At 40.3% G+C, this 25,338-nt stretch overlaps 1 protein-coding gene across 1 annotated transcript in view; it reads right to left on the minus strand.

The window, feature by feature from the left end:
- Window positions 1-25,338, minus strand: part of RANBP17 (RAN binding protein 17) — a 646,782-nt gene that overhangs the window by 189,873 nt on the left and 431,571 nt on the right. The window contains exon 19 of the mRNA XM_075601659.1: window positions 9,935-10,038. Within this exon, the coding sequence (XP_075457774.1) occupies window positions 9,935-10,038 (104 nt within the window). The remainder of the gene's footprint in view (window positions 1-9,934; window positions 10,039-25,338) is intronic.

A 25,338-nucleotide genomic window follows, 5' to 3' on the forward strand; every position in this document is an offset into this window, starting at 1 on the left:
CCCCAAGGTGTTTCAACTGGAGTGTTTTCATCTGCCTTTATTGCTCTATCCCTCTCCAGAATTAAGGCAATAACCTGTGATAAATTATTCAGGAACTGCTACAGGGATCAAAGTAAAATCATTCTGTTAAAGTGCTGTTTGCAACATTTGGCACTTAGTGCAAAAACTTTTAATGTGTGTATGCTGAAAATCAGGGATTTTAAATAATTCAACATGATGGAGTTTTTATGAACCGACTAAAGATAGCAAGTGGTGACTTAACCGTTACAAAGCCATTAAGCACTCTGAAACCTCCCCCTTATGAATAATGTGGCAAACAACACAAAGTGATGGCCAGTCCCATATACTAATAGTAGTTTAACACAGGCTAAAGCATAATATTTAACTTGGTCAGACTTTATGGTACGTTTCTACTTTAATGCTATTTTTTATTCCTCTTATGCAGAACTGAACAACATGATGTTATTTATCAATAATTCTAGTACACCTCATATATAATGCATTCAAAGTGAAAACAATGTAGTGTGTACATTTTAGGGAATAAATCCACTTGCTCTAAAAGTAGTTTAATCTGTAAATATATAGCCTATCACATTCACCCTGCCTACACAATATACACTTCTACAATTTCCTTGTAACTACCATAATTTGAATGAATTTGGCAGTCTCAAGTTATCTTGCTTCTGATATTCTGACAGCCTCACATCCCTGTGGATTGGAATACTAAACACTCTATTTAAGAACAACACAACGCTGCTTTTGTTTCTAGTACTTATGAAATGAAGTACATGAAAACGCTTGCCTGTATATTATTTATCCATCAAGAAAAAAACAACGGAAGATCCTTAACCTAAAATTTAGGCTGAAAATAATTTGGTTGAAAAGTTTCTGTTGATGATACTGCAAATGATTTAGTTATTTAGTGGGTAGCTTAAAGCATCATGTTAGCATTATACAAATTAGACAGATGGTACTTACAGTAGAATTTACTAAAGGTCTGTCACAACAAATGCAGCCAAGCTGCATATTTAATCACTGCAGAACCTTGTCTACCTGCAGCTGCCAACTGCTAATCCAATTTCCCTGATAAATGTGGCAAGAGACACGATCAGCAATAAAGAGCATCTAACTCCATTTTCCTGCAGGGCGTCTTTTGATGAACATTTAGGACGGAAGAACGGAGTGCACTGTGTGGCCCTGGCTTGTGGCAGCTGTGTGCATTTTGAAGGCACAGTTCTCGGGTTACTCACTTAATTCTGCCACTATCATTATGTTGCTATTGATCTCAGTTGTTGCCTACACAGCATTACTCGAGATGAAGCCGAATCAGGCAGTTATCATGCATCAAACTTGCTCAAAAGCCTGGAGATTTTCCCTTAATTACTTGTGATTTTATTTGTAAATACCATTAAAGTGTAATCAAGCAGTCACTTTTCAGGATCATTAAGAACTTGCTGGTTAGGAATACATCACTGAGCTCCATTAAAAAAAAAAAAAAAAAAGACACCAACAGACTGGTTTTTATCTATTCAGATAAAATTGCATCAAAATAGGATTTTGATGCAACACATTTTTCTTGTAAGATGAATTTCTTCCAATTTTGTTGTATAGGACTGCTTCACTAAAATAAATTCTAACAAGCATAACTGTTAAAAGTTGAGCCCTGGGGAATCTTTTCAAAGAGGTTCTGAAAATAAAGTAAACTACATGTTACACCTAACCTCTGTTATTGAGAAATAATAGACCACCATTATGGTGGGTTATTTAGCAACAAGATATAATATGACAAAAATCTGTAATGAATACATTTATCAAGTCCACCTTTGCCTGTAAAACATAATTTTATGGTATGCCTTTGAATTTCTACGTGGTACAGAACAAAGATTGTTACTGTAGTTACAATGTGCAAGTCGCAAACACGGCTTCCATAGAAAAATAACGGGGTAACAAAACACCACGGTCATCGCACACAGAGAAGGGCCCTCTTCTTCTGTACAGATCGCACTCACTACCATTGTGAATGCTACAGTGAATGTGATTTCCACAAGCTGGTCCTCGTGACGTTCAGTTAATGTGATAGGGCACTGAACATTTTTCCCAGCTTAATTTCAACAAAAAAATGACTGTATATTATGTTATTCTTCTGGGCCCAATCTTGCTAACTATTAAACTTACAGTAGCTTAAACAACTGTTATTTGTTAAGTTATTAAGTCTAACTATGACTATAGAATTAAAGATGTGTTCGTGACAGAGTGCTTTCATTTTATTAACAATTTGACTTTTCACACATTTTTTCTTTGGCTGCGTTTATAGTGCCGTCGCCGGCAACAGCGACGTCACACTGCGGTCACTGGAAAAATCAAATTGACTTGACTTTCAGCGATCACGACCAAGCCATCGCGTCGCTTCTACTATAAGCGCACGCAACAGCGATAATACATTTATTTTGCCGCGACGTCACCGCCACTATAAGCGTAGCCTCAGATATCAGTAGAAAATAAACACCAGGATAGTTCACATGAAAACGCAATACATATTTTCCAGGATGAGTTGTAAGACTCATGCGCCTAATTACTGTAAAATATTTTGATACTTTCTTTTCAAGCATTTAAATTCATTAAAAAAAAATCTGTTCTATTATTGCTCCACTAAATGTGACTATTTTACACATTTGTCAGAAATGCAAGCACTATACAACGCTGGAATATAGGTTGTATTTAAATACATGCTCTCACTTTGCAAAATATATAGGAGTTGTGAAAAAGTCAAAATATCACTTAAACAGATAGCATCTTCTCTACCATTTTAAAATTTGATTAAAAAACTATTGTGGAAGACCCAAGTAGCAACATATATTGTTGAGCAATACATTTTTAATTCTCTTGCTTCAAACATAAGCTTTTCAGGTCAGGGACTTCTTATTCCTTTTATGCTCAGTGCACTTATCTCTATATTGTTCTATAATTTCCTGTATTCAAGTCTCTTCTGTAAAATACTATGTACATGGTCGGTGATTGAAAAACAAAAATATACCCACCTACATAGCACATTCCCTACCATTTTAACAGTAATTTCATCATTTAAGTTTTAGTTTTGAACATTTATACCTAAAAGCCTAACTGTAAAAAGCTCAACAATAAACATTGCAGAATGTACAATACATGTTACCTTTGCTAAACACAGACGTGAGTCATTATACTGTTTCATAATTTAGAATGGTGGTCATTATTAATAGGTCCCAGAGAAAATATTTTTAGATCATTATGTCTTAAAAAACAAACAAAAAAACTCTATTGAATGATTTCAGAATGGGGTATATGAAAATGAATAATGGGTAATTCACTGCAACTTTTAACAGTGCAAAATGAAGACAAAAACCCAACCATAAAATCATAACAACCATTGGTGTACAGTATGCTTCAATTGGAAAATCCCCACCAAAAGGTAGAGTAGCCTTCATTGAAAGCCCAGTAGGGATGATCTATGATTCATGATTCAAATAATGTTGTATAGAAAAAGAGATCTGTTCCTACTCCTCACTTCTTCCCTTGCAGTTCAGAGGCTAAACCACGGCAGTACATAAAGTTCAACATGAAGAGCAGCATCATGGACAGTGGCACAAAGAGATGATGTCCAGTATGGGATGAGTGTGATACCATAGTGTGTACCCTGCTTACACTTCTGCAAGTAATAGTGTAGGAAAACCATGAATATTTCTTGGGGCACAAAAGGATGGGTCTGGTGCAACATGATGGTCTGAGAAGGCCCTTTACTAGTGTAAGAGGATGAGCGTGGGGGCAACATATTGTTATGAGGTGGTAAAAAAAAGGATGAGAGTAGTGCAGATACTCGTGCAAGGTGGGATAATAAAGGTAGGGCATATAAAGGTGAGTGGGTGAATATAGGAGTATGAGCAGGGTCATAATGGTGAATGTGCTGCACGAGGGATTGAGGGTGAATGTGGGACACAAGAGTGGGTTGTGGACTAAATAAGGATGTGAGGTGCAACATAAAGATGAATGTGGGGTAATATAAAAGTGTAAGGACTGTCGTACTGGCATCCTGTCTGCACCTCCACAAATATGCAACTTTTCTTTTATATATATATATATATATATATATATATATATATATAGAGAGAGAGAGAGAGAGAGAGAGAGAGAGAGAGAGAGAGAGAGAGAGAGAGAGAGAGAGAGAGAGAGAGAGAGAGAGAGAGAGAGAGAGAGAGAGAGAGAGAGAGAAGAAGGAAACATGCAGAAGACAGTGAACATGGGAAGAGAGAGGAAGGGATATGGCGAGAAAGAAACACATGGTGCAGGAAGGAATGGGGCATAGGGAGAGAGTACATCCTAGAGCAGAGCTTCCCAACTCCAGTCTACAAGGCCCACTAACAGTGTAGGTTTTAAGGATACTGTGACAGTAGGGGTAGGTGGCATCACAAAATAAAGGTGAAGCCCAGCTAGCTACCCCTAAAACCGTGTCAACTGGCTGTGTCAATGTTTAATTGAACCAAAGATATGTAATGTCTGGGGTGGGAATGTAAAATAACTTAAATGTAAAGATATTGTCAGTAAAGCACTTTATTCCCTGTAGCAGCAATTCCCCCAGTTTAGTGAACCAGCATTGTTGTGTGATACCATTTGGGTGTCAGGCCTGAAATGTGTAAATTGTGTTGTGTCTGTAAGTATCCTTTCTATGGAAGAAGACTCAGCAATTCACTTAGCTGAGCTGTTCCATAGAAATGATATGATCAGGACAAAGGTGGGGGACGACTGAGGTGCCAAGACTTATGGTGAGTGGTGAAAGCAGCCGATCAGATCTGGGAATAGGGCTCTCAGTGGAGTAGAGCCCATTGTATTAATGGTTAATAGAATCAGCTGCCGGGTCTGAGACCTGGAGGCGTGGTTTCAGTGAGCCAGTTTGAATTCCCCACACTCCAAGCAGTCTTGTTCTCACGGGGCGGTCTTGAGAACCTAAGCCCGCCCCCCTCCGATAAGTGCAGCCGGGCGGGCGTGCCTCCGTTGAGCCCCCTACCGGTTCGCGCTGTGATTGGCTGCCGTGCCGGCTCAATGTTAAAGGTAGCTCAAGGGAGCTATGTAAGGAGTCGGGCAGCCGAGCAGTTCAGATTCACCTACGGAAACAAGCTAGTGGGATCCTACGTGCTTGACGGAACTATAGCTGGCGGCCGATTCAAAGTTGCTATTGCATGAATAGCACTTTGGACTCTTGGATAAGAAGGGGACAGGGTAAACCTACTCAAGCAGGTCCCTGCACCTAGTCGAGGCTAGTGTCTTTGCCCAGGTCCCCAGTGTGGTGAGTGTACTGTATGTTATATTGTGTATTTTGTGTGTTTGCTGGTCTTGCCAGAATAAACCCGTTTATTCAATTACTTGTCCTGTGCTTGGTAATAGTGATCCCGGAAGGTTTTCGGTGTTAAAAGTACTCGTCTCCCGTGACAGATACCCCTTTTTGAGCACAGGTGATTCAGTCAAAATGATTGGGCCACCTGTGCTAATGAGAGAATGGCCTTAAAACCTGAGGACTGGAATTGGGAACCTCTGACACAGGAAGAAAAAAAAATCTCAGAGGGAAAGACATACTGTGGATAGAGAGGTACATGGAACAGAAAAAAATATGGAGCAAAAGAAAGGGACATACTTGGGGAGACAGAGAGATATCGGGGAGACAAAGAGAGATCGGAGAGAGAGGGATCGGAGAGAGAAAGGAAGCACAGAGATGAAGACAAATGAATGTGTGAAGTGATAAGAAAAAAATAATAGGTGCAGAGGATAGAGTAAAGAAAGGGGGGGTGGGAGACACGGGTAGGAGGGTGATTGAGGTTAAATTAAAAGGTTTTTGATTGCCCCTTAAAACAATTATCCAGTGCATAACCATGACAGAAATATCACAAGATATATATAATACAATCATTACTAGAGCAACAAAGAACGATGTCAAAGCAACATTTTTATACTCCATTCACGGACACCAACTCATAACTTGGCTCCCTATTGAATAGCACTTTCTACATACTGTACATACTTCTGTAGTGCAACCAACATTGATTCAAATGGACACTTAACATATTCTGCACATTTTTCATATTACATTAAACTATTCTTTATTTACTAGCACTGTAATTCAGTGAAAGTTCTGTAGAGGCTGTATTCATTTAGAAAATTCTTTCAAAAGAAATCACAGTTGTTTTGACATAAACAGCTTACTACGTTTAAGGATTTTACTAATAAAATATAATGTTGTGTTGGAAATTCTGACTATTGCCACAGCTGAACTGGGTTGTCAAATCAATTCTAATATGACTCCCACACGCACATAAAAACATTGTTTAGCTATCTGTTATCCTAATCGCTCTGTTCACTCTAAGTATGTAATATTCATGGGCCCACTCAGATGTGTATAATATATATATATATATATATATATATATATATATATATATATATATATATATATATATATATATATATAAAAAAGACTGCGCTTTAAGTATCTGTCTGCAATATATTACCCACTAATTGTATAATAAATGTATAAAATATATATATAGGAATAAATGGATATAAAATATATATATAATGATGAAACCTAATATATATCAAAAAATGATGCTCTAGCACTATACCAGAAATAAAAATATAAAAAAAATAAATAACATAAACTAGTATTACCAATGACTGTTCAAATATAACATATAAACATGCATGTATATAAAAAAATAAAAAATAAATAAACATATAATCAATAAAATAAGTGTGCTTGGGGGAGTGTAGGAAAATATAAAAATGATATTAAAACCACAATGGATGAGGTGAATCAGAGTCCACAAAACCCTTGGATGGCAATGTCCTATAAAGATGGAAGGGTAGTAGCCCTCTGTATGGATGTAGGCAGCTTTCAGAAAGGAACAACGACCTCCCACTGGATCTAAAAGATAAAAAGAAGAAAGCGCCCGATCCTAGTGTATTATATTAAGATACAAAATTTAATGTTCCATAAAACTCCAACAAATGCGCACTCACAAACATAGAAAATATTAAAGCATGTAATGAGTAGTACTCATTTGCCAGACGCTGGAAACCGCTGCTCCGCTCACACGTCCTGCTCCCACAAGTTGTATGACACCTCTGAGCTACCGTCCAGCAGGAACTCAGGGGATATGCAGCTACTCCTATTCTCAGCCGGAAACAAACTGCGGTGAACAATGGTTCCAGATAGGAGGAAGGGAGAAGGTAGGACCAAGGGGACCAAATCACTGATGTATCAACATGAGGTGGCGTCCCAAAGTCCCAACAAACAGCGTGTCAGCGCAAGGCAGCGTCGCAGAGTCTGATTGAAAGTCCCAGATATAGAACAGGTCTGGTACAGTGACCATCACTAGTAAAAACTAGTATCCCTACGCGTTTCTTCACACTTGGGTGATTTCATCAGGGGATGAAATCACCCAAGTGTGAAGAAACGCGTAGGGATACTAGTTTTTACTAGTGATGGTCACTGTACCAGACCTGTTCTATATCTGGGACTTTCAATCAGACTCTGGGACTCTGCGACGCTGCCTTGCGCTGACGCGCTGTTTGTTGGGACTTTGGGACACCACCTCATGGTGATACATCAGTGATTTGGTCCCCTTGGTCCTACCTTCTCCCTTCCTCCTATCTGGAACCATTGTTCACCGCAGTTTGTTTCCGGCTGAGAATAGGAGTAGCTGCATATCCCCTGAGTTCCTGCTGGACGGTAGCTCAGAGGTGTCATACAACTTGTGGGAGCAGGACGTGTGAGCGAAGCAGCGGTTTCCAGCGTCTGGCAAATGAGTACTACTCATTACATGCTTTAATATTTTCTATGTTTGTGAGTGCGCATTTGTTGGAGTTTTATGGAACATTAAATTTTGTATCTTAATATAATACACTAGGATCGGGCGCTTTCTTCTCTTTTTATCATATATATATATATATATATATATATATATATATATATATATATATACATATACATATACACATTTATATATATATATATATACACATTTATATATATACATATATATATATATATATACATATACATATACACATCTATATATATATACATATATATATATATATACACATATATATATATATATATACATATATATATATATATATATACATATACATATATATATACATATATATATACATATATATATTACACACACACACACGCCCAGAAATATAATTATGTTTTAATTTATTTTTCTGTATATGATATATGATTTCATATATATATAACAACAACTAGAGAAATTAATGTTTTAAAGGATGTTATCGCATACATCGGCAAACACATACAGTAGTAGAAGCATATATATTTTGATTACGTTTATTGCAGAGAAAAAAATGTATGTGAATAGATAGGATACTATATTTATCTATCCATCATCTGCATGTATATGAAAACATTGTAATGTCCAGTGTCCAGTGGGTATTTTTTTTTCCTTTCTTTTATATTTCAGTTGCTTTTTTTTAGTTTAGAAAAAAAAATAGAGGAAATTGTATCATCCCATTGAGGTCTGTTTGGGGTCAGCATATAGTAATACTAATTTAAATAAACTGGTGCATTGAAATAATCGTCGATATTTGCAATGCATTTTTCAGATTATTTTTATTTCAGCTACTGTATAGGACAGGACCGCAACTGGACACTTTATAGCTATTAACACTGTTTTGCAAAACTAATACAGTTGGATACAACAGTGGTAAACTGGCAAGAACCTGGTATATTCATTCTGCCCCTCTTGTTTTGTGGTACCAGTAAAAAAAAAAACAGTTCTCAAACATATCTTTCTGCGACAAACCCACCTCCCCCACCCCCAACTTTTTATTTTATAAAAAAAATATATCTTTTAATGCTCTATGGGCATTGTTCAATATTAGACCATTTATATACAATTCTTTCTCATTTCTGTTAATTGGATTTTGTTAAACCTCAGGTATTATTCTTTTCACATTCATCTGTAAGCATTAGCGAGTTATCACAATTCCTTCCTATCCTGATCCTCCATCATAGTTGCAAGCAGCTCATATTTTTGAGTGACTAACCCAATTTTATGCTCTCTTAGTGATTCCAATATTGTGTCAAGCTGCTGGGGCTGTACATCTGTCATAAGCACAGACTATGTCTATCCCGCCAGCTCAATTTTCCACTTTGATGTTCATAATTAACCATTGTAAATCAGTGGCATAAGTGCTAATACTCTTATAGAAAATGTAACTGCCACAATACAGACCTCTTGACCATAAAATAATGAAAGTCAGTCTCCTCTATTTATGTGAAATTTAATGTTAATAAATAAATGGCCCCTGCATTTAATAGAAATGAAGCTTTAAAAAGTACTAGGAAGTTTAAACTAACTGTAAGCCCATATGAATTGAAACAGCAGATAGATCTCAAAGCATTTATATGACATGGGTAATTTATATTTTATTTGCAGAACAAAACAAGGCATCAGACATTCAATGGCACAAAAGATTATATATCCTTTTTTTTTTTTTTTTTTAATATGTACGTTTTATCTCACATTTAGTTTTGGTTGTTTCTTCAATGACATCTTGACACCATTTATTTGGTGTGATCCACATTGCTCTGAATAAAAATCACAATAATGTCAAGCCCACACTAAATTCCCTCATACTTAAATATGCATTATTGCACAAATGGCAGCTTTATTATACTTTTCCTCCCCACATGCATTCAAGTAATATCAACAGTAATTAAATATCTTATGTATTACCAATTGCTTCCTGAAAGTCATCCTACTATCCTATTTCATCCATTTCCCAAAGGGCTAGCATTTTGTAACTTAATTGTTGACTTAAAACATCACGTTCCATTTATTGTTTTGTATTCCCGGGGAGGATGTAACCATCTTACCTTAGCCTCGTCCTGCTTGAAACTGTTGTTGAATATTTGAGCAACTGTTTCAAATGAACTAGTGATTGGTAGCATGAAGTTTTCAAATTCATCCTCATCTTCACCTACACAGAAAAACAAAATTAAATATGATATATATGCACACAATATATATATATATATATATATATATATATATATATATATATATACATACATACACACACACACACAATGAACTCAAATGAAGCTAAAGGATTTACTAAAACAACAGGCACAACTAGACAGTGATTTCATCTTTCTATTAAGCTCGGCTAACACGGTACAGCTACCTCTACATACTGTACCTCTCTCTCTCTCTCTATACACACACACACACACACACACACACACACACACACACTACTACATAAACACACACATTATATATATATATATATATATATATATATATATATATATATATCTATATCTATATCTATATATATATATATACACATATACACCCAATGCTTGTAAAGAGCTATATATAAATCTGTACACACGATAGCATTATTATGGGACACAACCAAAAATCAAAGTGACATTAAGTGCTCAGAGAAAACCATGAACAGAAATTCACTAAATGTTACAGAAATTAACACTCATTATCATTCAATCACAGAATGACAGTTAATAAGCAATAAGGGCCATCACACATGAATGAACATAACTCCAAATAAAAACAAACAAAAACAGCGTTCACTTGCAGTACAGGTGATTTCTTTGTATCTGCCCAAAATTATAAATTTACAACATTTCATGATTTAAAAATGTACCTCTGTTAGTCACCAAAGAAATTTAGCCATGTCCCCCTCTTACTTCTGGGCTGCGGGAGGGGGACAGCTATCGGAACACCTTCGGAGGCGGCTGCGGGCGTATAGCAGTTGCAGCGGCCGCGGGAGAGAGCTCCAGTGTCAGGAAGCTCCACGGCGGACCCCCGAGCAGGGAGCCGCCATTTGCTAAAGTGTCGCGCATGCGCAGAAGAGATCCTTACGTACCAGAGGGAGGAGAGAACATGCGCAGTGGAGAGAGAATGGTGGCCATCTTCTACATAGCTCCGCAGGGGAACCACATATCCCAGGATCCCCTGGGGTGCCCCGATCACATTATCAAGGTTAGCCAACAGGGCTGCAGCAAGTGACTGTGAGGGATTTTGCTACATTTGGCTCGCTGAGAACGAGAGGCGTCAGTTGGAGCCAGGACTGAGAAGCGGAAGGTAGGGTCTGAGTGTCAGTCGCACTCAGACTAGGCCAGATTACCCCTCGTAGGTCCCAGTTAGGAACCAAATCAAAGTAAGCTTGTGGTTGCTTCAGGGAAGGCCCCTAGATAGGGACGCTTCCCTATTTTACTGTAGTGTCAGGGACACAGGCTAGACGCTGCGCAGTGACCCGCGGCCTGTGTTCTGGGACCAGACCACCTACGTTCAAACTCTGTATGGTGATACCATCCAACGGGAATTCACCCCACATGGAGGTGGACGACGACTTCGCTGGATCAGCGGATCCTCATCGGTAAGTCGGCCGCACGAGTACTGTAGTTCTCGGCAGGTACCTCAACAAAGCGCACCAACAGCTCACTGGGTAGCGCTACTCCCTACACTTTTGGGTGGACCTGGACATTGGGAAAGGGACATCAGGGTATTGGTGCCTAGCACCCAATGTACTTTGGGGACACTCACTGGTGGTACTGGGTGTGCATTGTACTGTATGGTACGGGTTATGTTATACTGTGTGGTACAGGGTACTGTTTATGGTGTATAGTAAAGGTTATTATACACCGGCAGGGTTCCTGTGAGGGGCTACTCCCACTATGCTGGGATCCCTCGCAGGTGGAGGTGCTGCAACGAGACGATCGATATACCACCCAGGCTTGCGGAGGCTTATGCCTTCTGTGAGCCAACAGGTAACGGCAGTACCGGTACTCTCTTTAGTCATGGGGAAAGAGGGCTACGGAAATATATAGTTATATTAATTACAAAGTGGAATGTGCCTAAGTGGAAACTTGCTATCCTTAGTGAACTGATAATGTTGTAAAATTTTGTCGAGATTGTTGTTATTAAAAATAAGATCATGTACAGAACTAGGGTTGTCATGAACAAAAAACACATGGATGTATCAAGGCAGAAAGTGTGTACATTGGTACACAGTTTACTTTTTAATTATTTTTTGCAGCTTCATTAACTGTACTGTAAGGTAACATTTTAATTCCTTGCATTTGACGCAGATCACTAGGAAGTTGCTACCATTTCAGACCAGGCAAACATTTTTAACACAGGAAAATGGAACAAAATGAGAGAAAGAGGTATTCATATTTAGGGTTATCAGACGTCCGGCTTGGTCAGATTTTGGACAAACAACATGTTTGTCCAGGGAATCGGGTGTTCAGTCTTACAGACCCGACTCATTTAGTGTAGAAGGAAGCTGCGATAGAGAACTGGATGTATAAACTTCCTCCTAACTTACTTTCCTCTTCCCATTTTCTTGGACTTCCTGCTTTTTCTGTACCTTTTGTACGTGTGAAAACCTAATGTCCTATACGAGCATTCTTCTTAAACAGCTGTGGGCCACACTGTCCCCCTGAACCAATTCCCCTGGGGAGCTCGTCTCAGTGGCCCCACCGTGCACCTGCCTTCCGTCATCTGTGGAACTGCTCTCAGGGTCAAACCATTCCCCTGCCTCGCTGCCCCATAGTTCCCCTGCCTACGGAAAGTGAATCTCCACCCCACAACCCGTTTTGCTCATTATGTCAGAAAAGGCCAGATTATAGGTACATTTTCTAGCTTTGTGTTTATGACCGAGTTGTGTGTGAATGTGTCACTGAGTGTATTTTTGTGTTACTGTGTGCCTCAAAGTGTGAAAGTGTCTATGTGTGTGATTAAGTGTCTGTGTGCCACCATGCACTATATCACTGTCTGAATTTGTCTGTGTGTCTCACTAAATGTATGTGACACTATGGCACTGATCCACAATGGTCCGTTTACTCTATCAAAATCATTAAACAGACGTTATAGTCACTGAGGGAGAATAGCGGCAAAGCTAATTACAGGTGGTCCTCGGTATCTGACAGCCCGCTTTCCGTCGAACGGGTTATCCGACGTGCATAATGCAGCTTGCTGAACGCATTATCCGACGGTTACTGCCGCCAATTAACATGGACCCGCAATACAACGGTCAGTTATCTGGTGACGGTTTGCGGGACACATTACATCGGATAAGCGAGGACCGGCTGTATATGCAAAAATAATGGCTGTGTATATATCATTAGCATATGTACATATGTACAGTACATGTGTACATGTTAATGGCGCTATATAAATAAAACCCATCCAAATTTACTGTAAGGCACTAATTCATCATAAACAAGCAGTCACACACAAACTGACATACACATGCTTTGTCACTGTGTGTCTCGTAATGTGTCACTAGCACATAAAGTATCATACTGTAGACACACCTTCACTTAGTGACACACACGAAGGGCTAGATCCAGAGATGGGTTATAAGGCTTAACAAGGTATTAACCTAAATTACTCCCATCAACAATGGAGGACATTCGGAAGCACAGCGACATGCACATGGAGCAGCTGGTGGGAGGTGGGTGGTTGTTTATGTGGGTGTGTAGGTTGTGGGACAGTATTTAAGGGTACTTTATCACTTGTCACTATATCCCTGATGAAGGTGGTCAGCACCGAAACGTTGGATTTTTCTGACTGTTTTTAGTGATTAAATGACTTTTTTGCATTAATTCCTTTGCATCTTTTTTGGTGTGCAAGACTTCCCCTATTTTCCATTAATGTTCTATAAATAAAAAGACATACATACATAGTTTTAACAAACTGTTAAATTAGCTCTGCCGTACATTTGCTTGAAATAAATCACTCGCATTAAGTATCTCCCATCCTTTCCTGAAATATGGGTTTTGCGGGAGAGGGAGAGAGATACCTGTGCACAAAAAGGAACACATGGGATACCTGGGATAAATGTTAATTTAAATAATCTGAATAGACTTTGCATATCCAAATTAGCACATATCCCAGGTGTGTTCCTTTTTAAGATGCACAGGAATGTCTCCAGATATTGTTTAAAGGTGTGTTTGGGGAGGTATATAAGTCACTTGGTATGCTAGTAAAATAGACTCCCTCTCATCATTAGCACTAATGGTGCATCGGTGAACTTTTCAGATACCCGATAGCACTTAACGAGGTGTTAATTTAGGTTAATACCTCGTTAAGCCTTATAACCCCTCTCTGTTGATCTGGCCCTTAGTGTGTGAGTCACTAAGTGAAGGTGTGTACAGTATGATACTTTATGTGCTAGTGACACATTACGAGACAGTGACAAAGCATGTGTATGTCAGTTTGTGTGAGACTGCTTGTTTATGATTAATTAATGCCTTACAGTAAATTTGGATGGGTTTTTGTGTTTCTTGCATGTTTCACACAATAGGGCCTGATTATGGTAGTATCTACTACTGTATGATAACTTGAATCACCCTTTTGCATATAAGCCCAATCGTGTCCATTTTTGGAGAGTTGAAGTATGGTAAATGTGTGATTTACTGCATACATTCCCATTTGGCACTACCCAATAAAATAGGTTAAAAAAAAGTGTGTTTTAACACATGGCTCAATTTTCTACTTGCATTTGAGTCAAATGTAAGAAAGCATTTCCTACATTTGATTCAAATTGTTAGCTAGAAAAGTGTATACCATTTAAAAAAAAAATGCAAGTACAAGATAAAAACAGGACACCTGATATGCAGAGTTGTATACATCTGATTATAATCTCAGCATCATGTAACTTTCTCTCTAATACCTCCTGTAAGACACTTCATAAAGCGCAAGCTAAAACATTTGGTGTCAAGTTTTAAGCAAATGACCTTGAAACATTGACACAAAACATGCAAGATGAAAATGACGCAATTTGCCTAAATGTTGCTAAAAATTTGCCTTCATACAACACCCCTTATATAACAGGGGTGCACAAACGTCCTGCGCTGTGCCCCCTGCCTGATCGCCTCCGGTGTCGCGCCCCGCTGCAGCGTCAATTGATGCCGCGGGGCCACGTGACGTCACGCCATGTGACCCGCCCCGTCATTTGATGCAGTGTCTCCTGGACTGAAACCGGGTAAGTAAATTACAGTGGCCTCAGGCTCTCAGCGCGAGGCCTCTGTAAACGCCGCTCCCCCCCAAAAAGTCTTGTGCCCCCAGTTTGCGCACCCTTGCCTTATAAGATGCAGGGTTAACATGCTTCTCATAGCATCAATATAAAATCTAAATTAACAAGGGTCATGCACAACTCACACAATCAACTACAAAAAGCCCCCAATATAACTGCAATACCACGCAAGGACTATATTCCATATCACTCCACCTTCAACGGTAAACATTCTTCAAATATAGAGATGGTGGGAACAAGTATAACAGGTAATGGGAATCATGAGAATGATACAAAATAGTTGAGGCAGCAATAAATCACAGCCATGTTTCTTAGGTAAGCAGTTATCAGAGGTCAATATAATAAACAGTTCTCAAACAGCTCGATAGATCTTGACATAAAAATGGATCTATATGTGGGAAACAACAGTGCCCAAAACGGACCACCTTCAGGAAGTTGAGCAAGGACATCAATGCTATTCTACCACCCAGTAATAGAAAGCCCAGTGCACACAACCTCCATTGTGTCGACCCCATACCCGCATTTGATGGTTTCAGGTGTGAAAGACTAGTAGGGCGACCATCGTCCACACTGTCTTCGGCATACCTGACACATTATCAGAGTATGGGAGGGAGAACCTTCATTATACCTACCGTGGCACAAAGACATCTATTCCTTAAAAATAAAAAATAAACTATTTAAAGCAGCAGTTCAAGCAATATTCTACATGTGTTTTTTTTTTTTTTTTTTTTTTTAAATAAATCAGTTCTGTACTATGAGAAAATACTTGTAGCATTTAAAAAAAAAATGTTTTAAAGACATTTTTAATGTTTCTAATGTAGGAAGCATTTCCAAAGTGACAGCTCCCTTCCCATTCTGATTGGCTCTGGCTCTTGAGTCCTGCCCTCTCACTAGCAGTGCACCAATTGTATCTAGTAACTGCCCAGTCAATCATATTCTAGGAGTACATTGCCCAGAATGCTGTGCAAGAACTGAATTAAATAACCCGGAGCAAGCTATCGATTACAGGAGAATGGATCGATCTGCAGCTTAGCTAATCACTTGTCAGTGCGCAGATTGTATTGATGCACATAATGGGAAAAAAATATATATATATTTGAAAACGGCAGCTTGAACTGCAGCTTTAAATCCAGCTCTTCTTTCATCACAAATAGAAAGACTGTTTGTAAGCAATCTATCCAAAATGCTTCGCTCTGTTTTAGGAAGATAGTGAGCGTAGATAGAGCACAGCCAGGGATATCCTGTATATTCCGTCCAGGAAGAAAAGAAACAGCCAGGCCACTCCAGAAGTAACAAAAAATAAATGATTTATTGCATGCTGAACATACAGCAAAGAATGGACTAAGTAAACGCACCTACGCGTTTCGTACACGGGGTACTTTATCAAGGTGACAAAGATGTAAAATAGCTGCTTCTTTATACTTACCCGAACTACCTCTGAGCCAATGGGATGCTGCGTCACTAACCCGCGTCACGCAGAGTCGCAGCGACATGACACACAGTCACTGTCATCTGCGCAGAATCGCGAAGGCAGGGCGCGCACAGCCAACGGTTGGGCAGTTCGGGCAAAGTACTGCTGCGGCCAAGTTTATTCGAGCATTTGCCCGTTCTTGGCCGCAGCAGTAGCCTGGCGCGCGCCCGAGGGTGACGGGCGCGCGCCGAAGCAGTGGAAGAGCGCCCTCCGATCGGGGCGCTCTCCCTACCGCTGCCGGGTCCGCCGGGTCCCCCGGAACCCCCTGCCGCCGTCCCCCACATCGCGGGACACCACGCGCGTGCAGGGGGCGCAGGCTCCCGAAGACGCGTGACCGCGCGTCCGCGCGTCGGGGCGGCCACTAGCAAGCCGGGAAATCTCCCGGCTTGCGGATCTGGCCGATGCGCAATAAAGCGTGTCGGTAGTGTACAAGACCTTACTTAAACTAAGCGCCACAGCCTACGGAATGACGTCATCAGCGCGCATCACGGAACGTGGTCGCGCTGACGTCACGTCGTTTCCACTAGCCTTGCGGAACATGTGACAACTCTTTTTAAAAAAAAAACAAAACTTTATTGAAACGAAACAATACTGTTTAAAACGGAAAAACCAAACTTATTTAAAAGACACGAATAACTTGTTGCAAAAATAGCAGCAACCCTACGTAACTGTTAATATAATTAATATAATTATAAATAATGAATAAACAAATACTAATCATAACACTAAATTAGAAGTTATAGTATTGAGTACATCAAAGTGTAACATTTAATAATCATACCATTCATCCTACCATATACTTAAGAAATATTTACTTCTAAAGATTTAATTGTACATATGAACACAGTATCCATACATAGGGAAAAATTAAAACACCTTGTTTATCAAGGAGAACAAAATAGAGTATATCAAACAATTAAGAGTGTTAACCAATATGTATGTATTAATTATTTATAATTATTACCATATCCTTACTATTGACACAGTAAACAGTTACGTAGGGTTGCTGCTATTTTTGCAACAAGTTATTCGTGTCTTTTAAATAAGTTTGGTTTTCCCGTTTTAAACAGTATTGTTTCGTTTCAATAAAGTTTTGTTTTTAAAAAAAAAGTTGTCACGTGTTCTGCCAGGCTAGTGGAAACGACGTGACGTCAGCGCGACCACGTTCCGTGATGCGCGCTGATGACGTCATTCCGTAGGATGTGGCGCTTAGTGTAAGTAAGGTCTTGTACTTTGCCCGAACTGCCCAACCTTTGGCTGTGCGCGCCCTGCCTTCGCGATTCTGCGCAGATGACAGTGACTGCGTGTCATGTCGCCGCGACTCTGCGCGACGCGGGTTAGAGACGCGGCATCCCATTGGCTCAGAGGTAGTTCGGGTAAGTATAAAGAAGCAGCTATTTTACATTTGTCACCTTGATAAAGTACCCCGTGTACGAAACGCGTAGGTGCGTTTACTTAGTCCATTCTTTGCTGTATGTTCAGCATGCAATAAATCATTTATTTTTTGTTACTTCTGGAGTGGCCTGGCTGTTTCTTTTCTTCCTGGACGGAATATACAGGGTATCCCTGGCTGTGCTCTATCTACGCTCTCTATCTTCCTTGGCCTACAACGGATGGATTGCACGCCGCTGACGACAAGAGTGCCCCTTGGGTAGTACAGGTAAAGTGCCGCAGTGCCTTATTTTACTCCTGTCTACCACGGACATTGTCCATTTATAATTATTGTACTGGCTGGGTGCCATTATGTGTTTATGGTTGTGGTTGCCAGGCCGACTCCACTAGTACACTTACTCCCACCAGTTCCTAATCAACTTCATTGGGGGCACTCCATCGCTTTTCGGATTAACCCATTGTGGATTTATACATTTGGATATTCCATTTAAAGGACTGGTTACAATTTCTGAGCATCACATATACCTTGTTCCCTCTGTTTTAACCTCTTTTATTTATCACCGCCCCAATGAAAATCAACTACCTGGCTCAATTACCTGAAACCTTAATTGGTTAGTATTATGGCCTTTCAACAACAAATGATGGGCAACAAGCGACTTTTAATTTTTCTACCTAATGGCACTCATATTCAGTGAAGTGGGTCTTAAACTTTTGTATGTTTTCCCCTACATACTGTACATTAAGCTACAGGGGCACTTGAGAGTATAAACTATACATTTTTAATCACAAGTGAAGAAGTCCCTAATAGCTAAAGCCTTACCACTCTGGTGATTGATAGAAGCACCCTTAATTATGTTGTTAAATGAAGAGTGGGAAAGGTGCCCATAAGTGGATGGCCCAGATTTGTTTTTACTAATTTTACTTTTGCAGGGCAAGAAATCTGCACGTATTAATTGATCGCTAAAACTCGGGGTTCTTCTAATAGATAATGGTGGAGGAGAATCAAATAGATCTCCATATTTACAGTAATTGCTTAGAATTTCCCAATGTTTCATAATGCTCTCTCTCAAACATTGTGAAAAACATAAGAAGTAACACAGGGTATTCTCCAACTTGCCTGTGTTCTTTTTATATTTTATTGTAATGTTTCCTTTCTCTGTTTCCTCTCACTTCATCCAAACTCATTCTAAGGGCCATTTCATCATATTCCCGTCTTATAAATTTAGAGATTCAGTTTTCTGCCCTTGTGATGAAGATTTCATCCTGGCTAATAATCTTTCTTAGCCTCAAAAACTGGCTAAAAGGTAAATCTCTTTTTGAATGTCTGGGGGGTGGGGGGGGAAGTGGTCAGATCTTTGTAGACTACCAATCTGTCAGTTTAACATAAAACCTCCATCTGCAGTCCATGTGAATCCTTAGGCCACGCTTATAGTGCCGGCGACAGCGAAGTCGCATCAAACAAATGTATTGACGCCGTCGCGTGCGCTTATAGTAGGCGTGACACAACGGCTTGGTCGCGATCGCTGGAAGTCACTTCAATTAGACTTTTCCAGCGACCGCAGCGTGACGTCGCCGGGGACGGCACTATAAGCGCAGCTTTAGAGACATTTACAACCACAAAATGGAGGCATTCACTATTGTATTCCAAGGTAAATTTCATACTCTTATGTACACTATTGATTGTATCCAAGAATTTTAGAAGGGTTTGTTCTGGATCTCGCCAAACAACAAAAAACATCATTTGTTTAACGAAAACAAAAAACAAATAATATTGTTAAGGAAAATATTCTTACAGAAGACACACAAACACAGGAGTAAATCTTTAGCTGGATTTACCAAGAGTAAACTTAGATTAAAAAAACAACAAAAAAACCCACTTATTCCAAAATATATAGTTGACCTCTTACAGGGGCGTATCATACATTTGATAGCATTGAATTGGATAGAGCAGTATATCTGTGATGCATGTTAATGTCTGATAGGAGGGTGGAATCTGCATCTTGTAATAGAAATAGTAATGTGTGAAGAAATGTGTTTCTGTTTGTGTACGTACTGGATTGGATACGATTGGAGGTGTGTGAAGGTCATGTGCAGAAAAACAGTGAACAACACTTTTGATGCCAGGTAAAAATTAGGTGCCAGGTGAAAAAATAAAAGTAACACTCAGAAATAAAAAAAATGAAGAAACAGCAAAACAAATATTTTACTAGTCATCATTCTTAAAGGGACAGTCACAAAAATCTTTTCAATATTACCCATCGCTAAAGAAGATTAAATAATATCTTGCTCAAAAAAAGTGCATGAAAATATTGGCATAGGCATGATGGCCTCCATTGCCGTGCCCTGACTTTGGGCAAAAAAATTCTTCTGAAACCTACATTTATTTTTTGGTAAAAATGATCTCTCGAAGGTCCAGAACAATGTCCCTCACTCCTATTTCAAGTTCAGAAACTTCAAGCAATTTACAGAACGCATGGAGACCACCACTGCACAATGTACGTGTGCAATGTATTCACGTCCATTCCACATGATGAAGGTCTCATGGCAGTTGGGATAATGATGCATTATATACTTGTACATGGAGATAAAAAAATACAAGCATTTTTGAGTAAAAACAAAATAGGGGAGCACAGGGTGAACAATAATATATCAAACTCCTCAGGAGATTAGCACACAATAGTGAAAGAGATGCACACATTATCTATATGGTTAGTCACTGTATACATAGCATAGTGCTCAAGAGGTTGAAAGACCCAGTCAAAGCACTACTGCTGGTACTCAAATGCCGGACCAAGATCTATATATAGTTGGAAAGGTGGATGTATATATAGAATATATATAGATATTAAGCCGGAACTTTCAGAGGTTTCTTTTCTTTGATCCCTTTTGTGTGGTAATGTTTATAAGGGCAGGAATCTCTCTCAGTATCTGCATCAAGATGAGAGGTCTTTCCCTTGGTGTGGATATGTGCAGAGACAGCCAGATTCAGTAAGAAATATAAATTTTATTCCACAAAAATAACTCTGCAGTTACATATAAAAATGACCGCGTCGGCACCTGAAAGATCTTTGTAGGCGTCTGCAACAGTTTGGATCCCCGCTTCTGCGTCCAGTTTCGGGGCTGTGACATCAGATGGATGGGTTCCTACGGTGACTGCTTGTGGTCAAAAAGAGCAACGCGTTTCACCTACAGCTAGGCTTCCTCAGGCTCACTGAAAGTCCACTCATCTTCCTTTACTATTTAATGGGGCGGTTCCAAATCAGTCTATGAGTTACACCCCGTGGATCTGTGACGTATTATCCGATTATTGAATAGTCCCTTGTTTTGTTTGTATAGTGGGCTGCTTAGTGTAGTCTGGCAAGTGCTATAATCCTTCCCCATTCTGAAGGCATGCTCCGACTGTACGCTACGGGCTCCTTATATGTACCACGGATACAATACTTTAAGATGATAAATTGCCTAAAAATTAACAAACTAAAATTTTGCCATAATTACTTTAAAATTCAACCGGTTTAATTAAAAACATTGCTGGTAGTAGCATTAGTTAAAATGACAACTGTAAATGCTCTGCCTGGCTTGTGACATCCTAACTTATCAGTATGCATGTTTTATAAAAATACATAAATCAATGAATGATAAATGGTCCATAGTGAAATGCAAAAAATGGAGGGTTGTCCACAGTTTGCTGTAAAGCATATAGATTGGACCTGCTAGTAACATCCTAGCTTAACCGAATATTTAATATACATACAAAAAAGTACATAATAAATGAATGTTATATGGTACATATCAAATTTAACATCCAGGATGGTTTGGGTTCCGCAGTCTGCAAGAGAGCACATATGTTAGACCTGCTTACTCGCAGCTTTCATATCTAATCCGGAACCCCTCCTCCAAAAATGTACCTGGATTGTTTGGATATGCTATATTATGCCATATAAGCATTCCCTGAGTGGTGACCAATAGGGCAGTACCTATATTCTCACCAAGTGCTTTCTAAGGGAATGAAAAAAAAAAAGGAATGAAAAAAGACGCGGTCTTGGCTCCAGAGTCCCATTGTTCTAACGTTGAAGATATATATAAGACATACAGTATAAGATTCTAATATTTTAATAATGGTGCGCCAGTCTGGGATAAACCTTAGAGTTCACCGGGCGACTAAAAACGTGTAGGAGATCGTAAAATCATCTAAAATGGATAAAATAAATAGCGTAAAAATGATGTACAATAAAAATATATATAAATATATAATTATGTATAAAAAATATGTCCTTAAGGGACCTAAAAACATTAAATTAAATGTGTATTTATAAATTGGTATAAAATATGACGTAGCCTTAAATCTTTAAAAAAAATCACATATATGTAAAATATAAGTAATAAGAAATGTATCTAATATAAACTAAATAGATAACAAATATATAAATATAAAGATAAAAGGGCTATCTAAAATGTGGCCAAGAGAGGATTAAAATTGATAGATTATCTCATGGTCTGCTAGACATTAAATGAAGGCCCCTAGGTCAATATCTATGTTAAGTCCATTCGGGACCAGGGTCTTTAACTTACATATCCAATAGGTCTCTCATTTACACAGTTTTTGCAATTTGTCACACCCTCTCCAGTTGTTATCCACCTTTTCTATGCCTCTATAAATAAGGCCTGATTGATAGCCACCATGTGAAATGCTAAAGTGCCTTGACACACTATGTGTTAGGACCTGTTTCCTGATATTGCCCATGTGCTCCAGCACGCGGACCCTGAGAGGTTTTGTAGTTCATCCTACGTACTGGAGACCGCATGGGCACTCCAGGAGATACACTGTAAATGCAGTGCAGCAATTTATACATTGTTTGATTTTGTACTTCTCTTTTGTGATGTTAGAGCTAAATTCTGTCTTTTCCTTGGTTGTCTGTTTACAGGCCTTACATGTAAAGCAACTAAAGAATCCCAATGGTTGGGGAAGCCAATGCTCGTTTCTCTCCGGTTGCTCTTTTTTTTTTTTTAAAACTACTTGGTTCCAGTTTGGCTTTAATATTTAATGCCTTTTTAAAAATCACTCTGGGGATTGTTGGGAGATGGCCTTTTAAAACGGGGTCTTTTTGCACTACGTGCTAATGTTTCTTTATAATATTTCTAATTTTAGTGGCCTCTGTGTTATATTAAGTAATAAACGGGACTTCATAACTTTTCTTCTCTTTCCCTAATTTTGTTTTTAATAGCTCACCTCGTAGCATTTGTTTTGTTCTCTCTACCGCATTTTCAATGAGATTGTATTGTATTGTATGTCTTTATTTATATAGCGCCATTAATGTACATAGCGCTTCACAGTAGTAATACATGTTGTAATCAAATAAATAACAGAGCATGGGAATAAGTGCTTTAGACATACTGTAAAAGTAACATTAAGGAAGAGGAGTCCCTGCCCCGAGGAGCTTACAGTCTAATTGGTAGGTAGGGAGAACGTACAGAGACAGTAGGAGGGAGTTCTGGTAAGTGCGTCTGCAAGGGGCCAAGCTTTATGTATCATGTGTTCAGAATAGCCACAGTGCTATTCATATGCTTCTTTAAGCAAGTGTGTCTTAAGGTGGGTCTTAAAGGTGGATAGAGAGGGTGCTAGTCGGGTACTGAGGGGAAGGGCATTCCAGAGGTGTGGGGCAGTCAGTGAAAAGGGTTTAAGGCGGGAGAGGGCTTTAGATACAAAGAGGGTAGAAAGAAGACATCCTTGAGAAGAACGCAAGAGTCTGGATGGTGCATAACGAGAAATTAGGGCTGAGATGTAAGGAGGGGCAGAAGAGTGTAAAGTTTTAAAAGCGAGGAGAAGAATGGAGTGTGAGATGCGGGATTTGATCGGAAGCCAGGAGAGGGATTTCATGAGGGGAGATGCTGAGACAGATCTAGGAAAGAGTAGAGTGATTCTGGCAGCAGCGTTTAGGATAGATTGTAGGGGAGACAGGTGAGAGGCAGGAATGCCGGACAGCAGGAGGTTACAGTAATCAAGACGGGAGAGAATGAGGGCCGAGTCAGAGTTTTAGCAGTCGAGCAACAGAGGAAAGGGTGTATCTTTGTTATATTGCGGAGGAAAAAGCGAAGGTTTTAGAAATGTTTTGAATGTGAGGGGCGAATGTGAGAGAGGAGTCGAGTGTGACCCTTTGGCAGCGTGCTTGGGCTACTGGGTGAATGATCGTAGTTCCAACAGTAATGTGGAAGGAGGTAGTAGGGCCAGGTGTGTGAGGAAGTATGAGGAGCTCTGTTTTAGCCATGTTGAGTTTTAGGCGGCGGAGGGCCATCCAGGATGATATAGCAGAGAGACATTCAGAAACTTTGGTTTGTACAGCAGGTACAGCTAAACCCCGTTATAACGCGGGTCTCGGGGTCCACCCCGAGACCACCGCGTTACTAACGGGGTCGCGAGAAAAAAAAATGGCCGCCGCGCTTTAGCGCATATTCATCCCGCGGGACAGGAGATGGGAGCGGGCATGTCCCTCCGCTCCCCGCTTCCCCCTGTCACCGCGGGACAGGCCGCGGGGCAGGAGATGGGAGCGGGGATGTCTCTCCTGTCCCCGCTTCCCCCTGTCACCTCGGGACAGGCCGCGGGGCAGGAGATGGGAGCGGGGATGTCTCTCCTGTCCCCGCTTCCCCCTGTCACCTCGGGACAGGCCGCGGGGCAGGAGATGGGAGCGGGGATGTCCCTCCTGTCCCCGCTTCCCCCTGTCACCTCGGGACAGGCCGCGGGGCAGGAGATGGGAGCGGGGATGTCTCTCCTGTCCCCGCTTCCCCCTGTCACCTCGGGACAGGCCGCGGGGCAGGAGATGGGAGCGGGGATGTCTCTCCTGTCCCCGCTTCCCCCTGTCACCTCGGGACAGGCCGCGGGGCAGGAGATGGGAGTGGGGATGTCCCCTCAGGTCGCCGCTTACCTCAGAACCATGCTGCCTGCATGGAGGTTGTAGCGGGGGGTTTCTTCTCCCCACCGCTGTCCCCGGTGCTCCCGCTGCCTGCGCGGGAGGAGGGGGGGGAGCGGGTGGTGGTGCTGGTCGCGGCCCGTCTGTGTAGAGTGAGAGAGTGTGTGTGTATGTATATATGGGAGAGAAAGTGTGTGTGTGTATATGGGTGTGTGAGTGTGGGTAAGTGTCTGAGTGTGTGTGTAAGTGTGTGTGAGTGTGTGTGAGTGTCTGTGAGTGTGTAAGTGTGTGTGAGTGTGTGTGAGTGTGTGTGAGTGTCTGTGAGTGTCTGTGAGTGTCTGTGAGTGTCTAAGTGTGTGTGAGTGTGTGTGAGTGTCTGTGAGTGTGTAAGTGTGTGTGAGTGTGTGTGAGTGTGTGTCTGTGAGTGTCTAAGTGTGTGTA

Source organism: Ascaphus truei, chromosome 5, assembly GCF_040206685.1.
Source record: "Ascaphus truei isolate aAscTru1 chromosome 5, aAscTru1.hap1, whole genome shotgun sequence".
NCBI classification, from domain to species: Eukaryota; Metazoa; Chordata; class Amphibia; order Anura; family Ascaphidae; genus Ascaphus; species Ascaphus truei.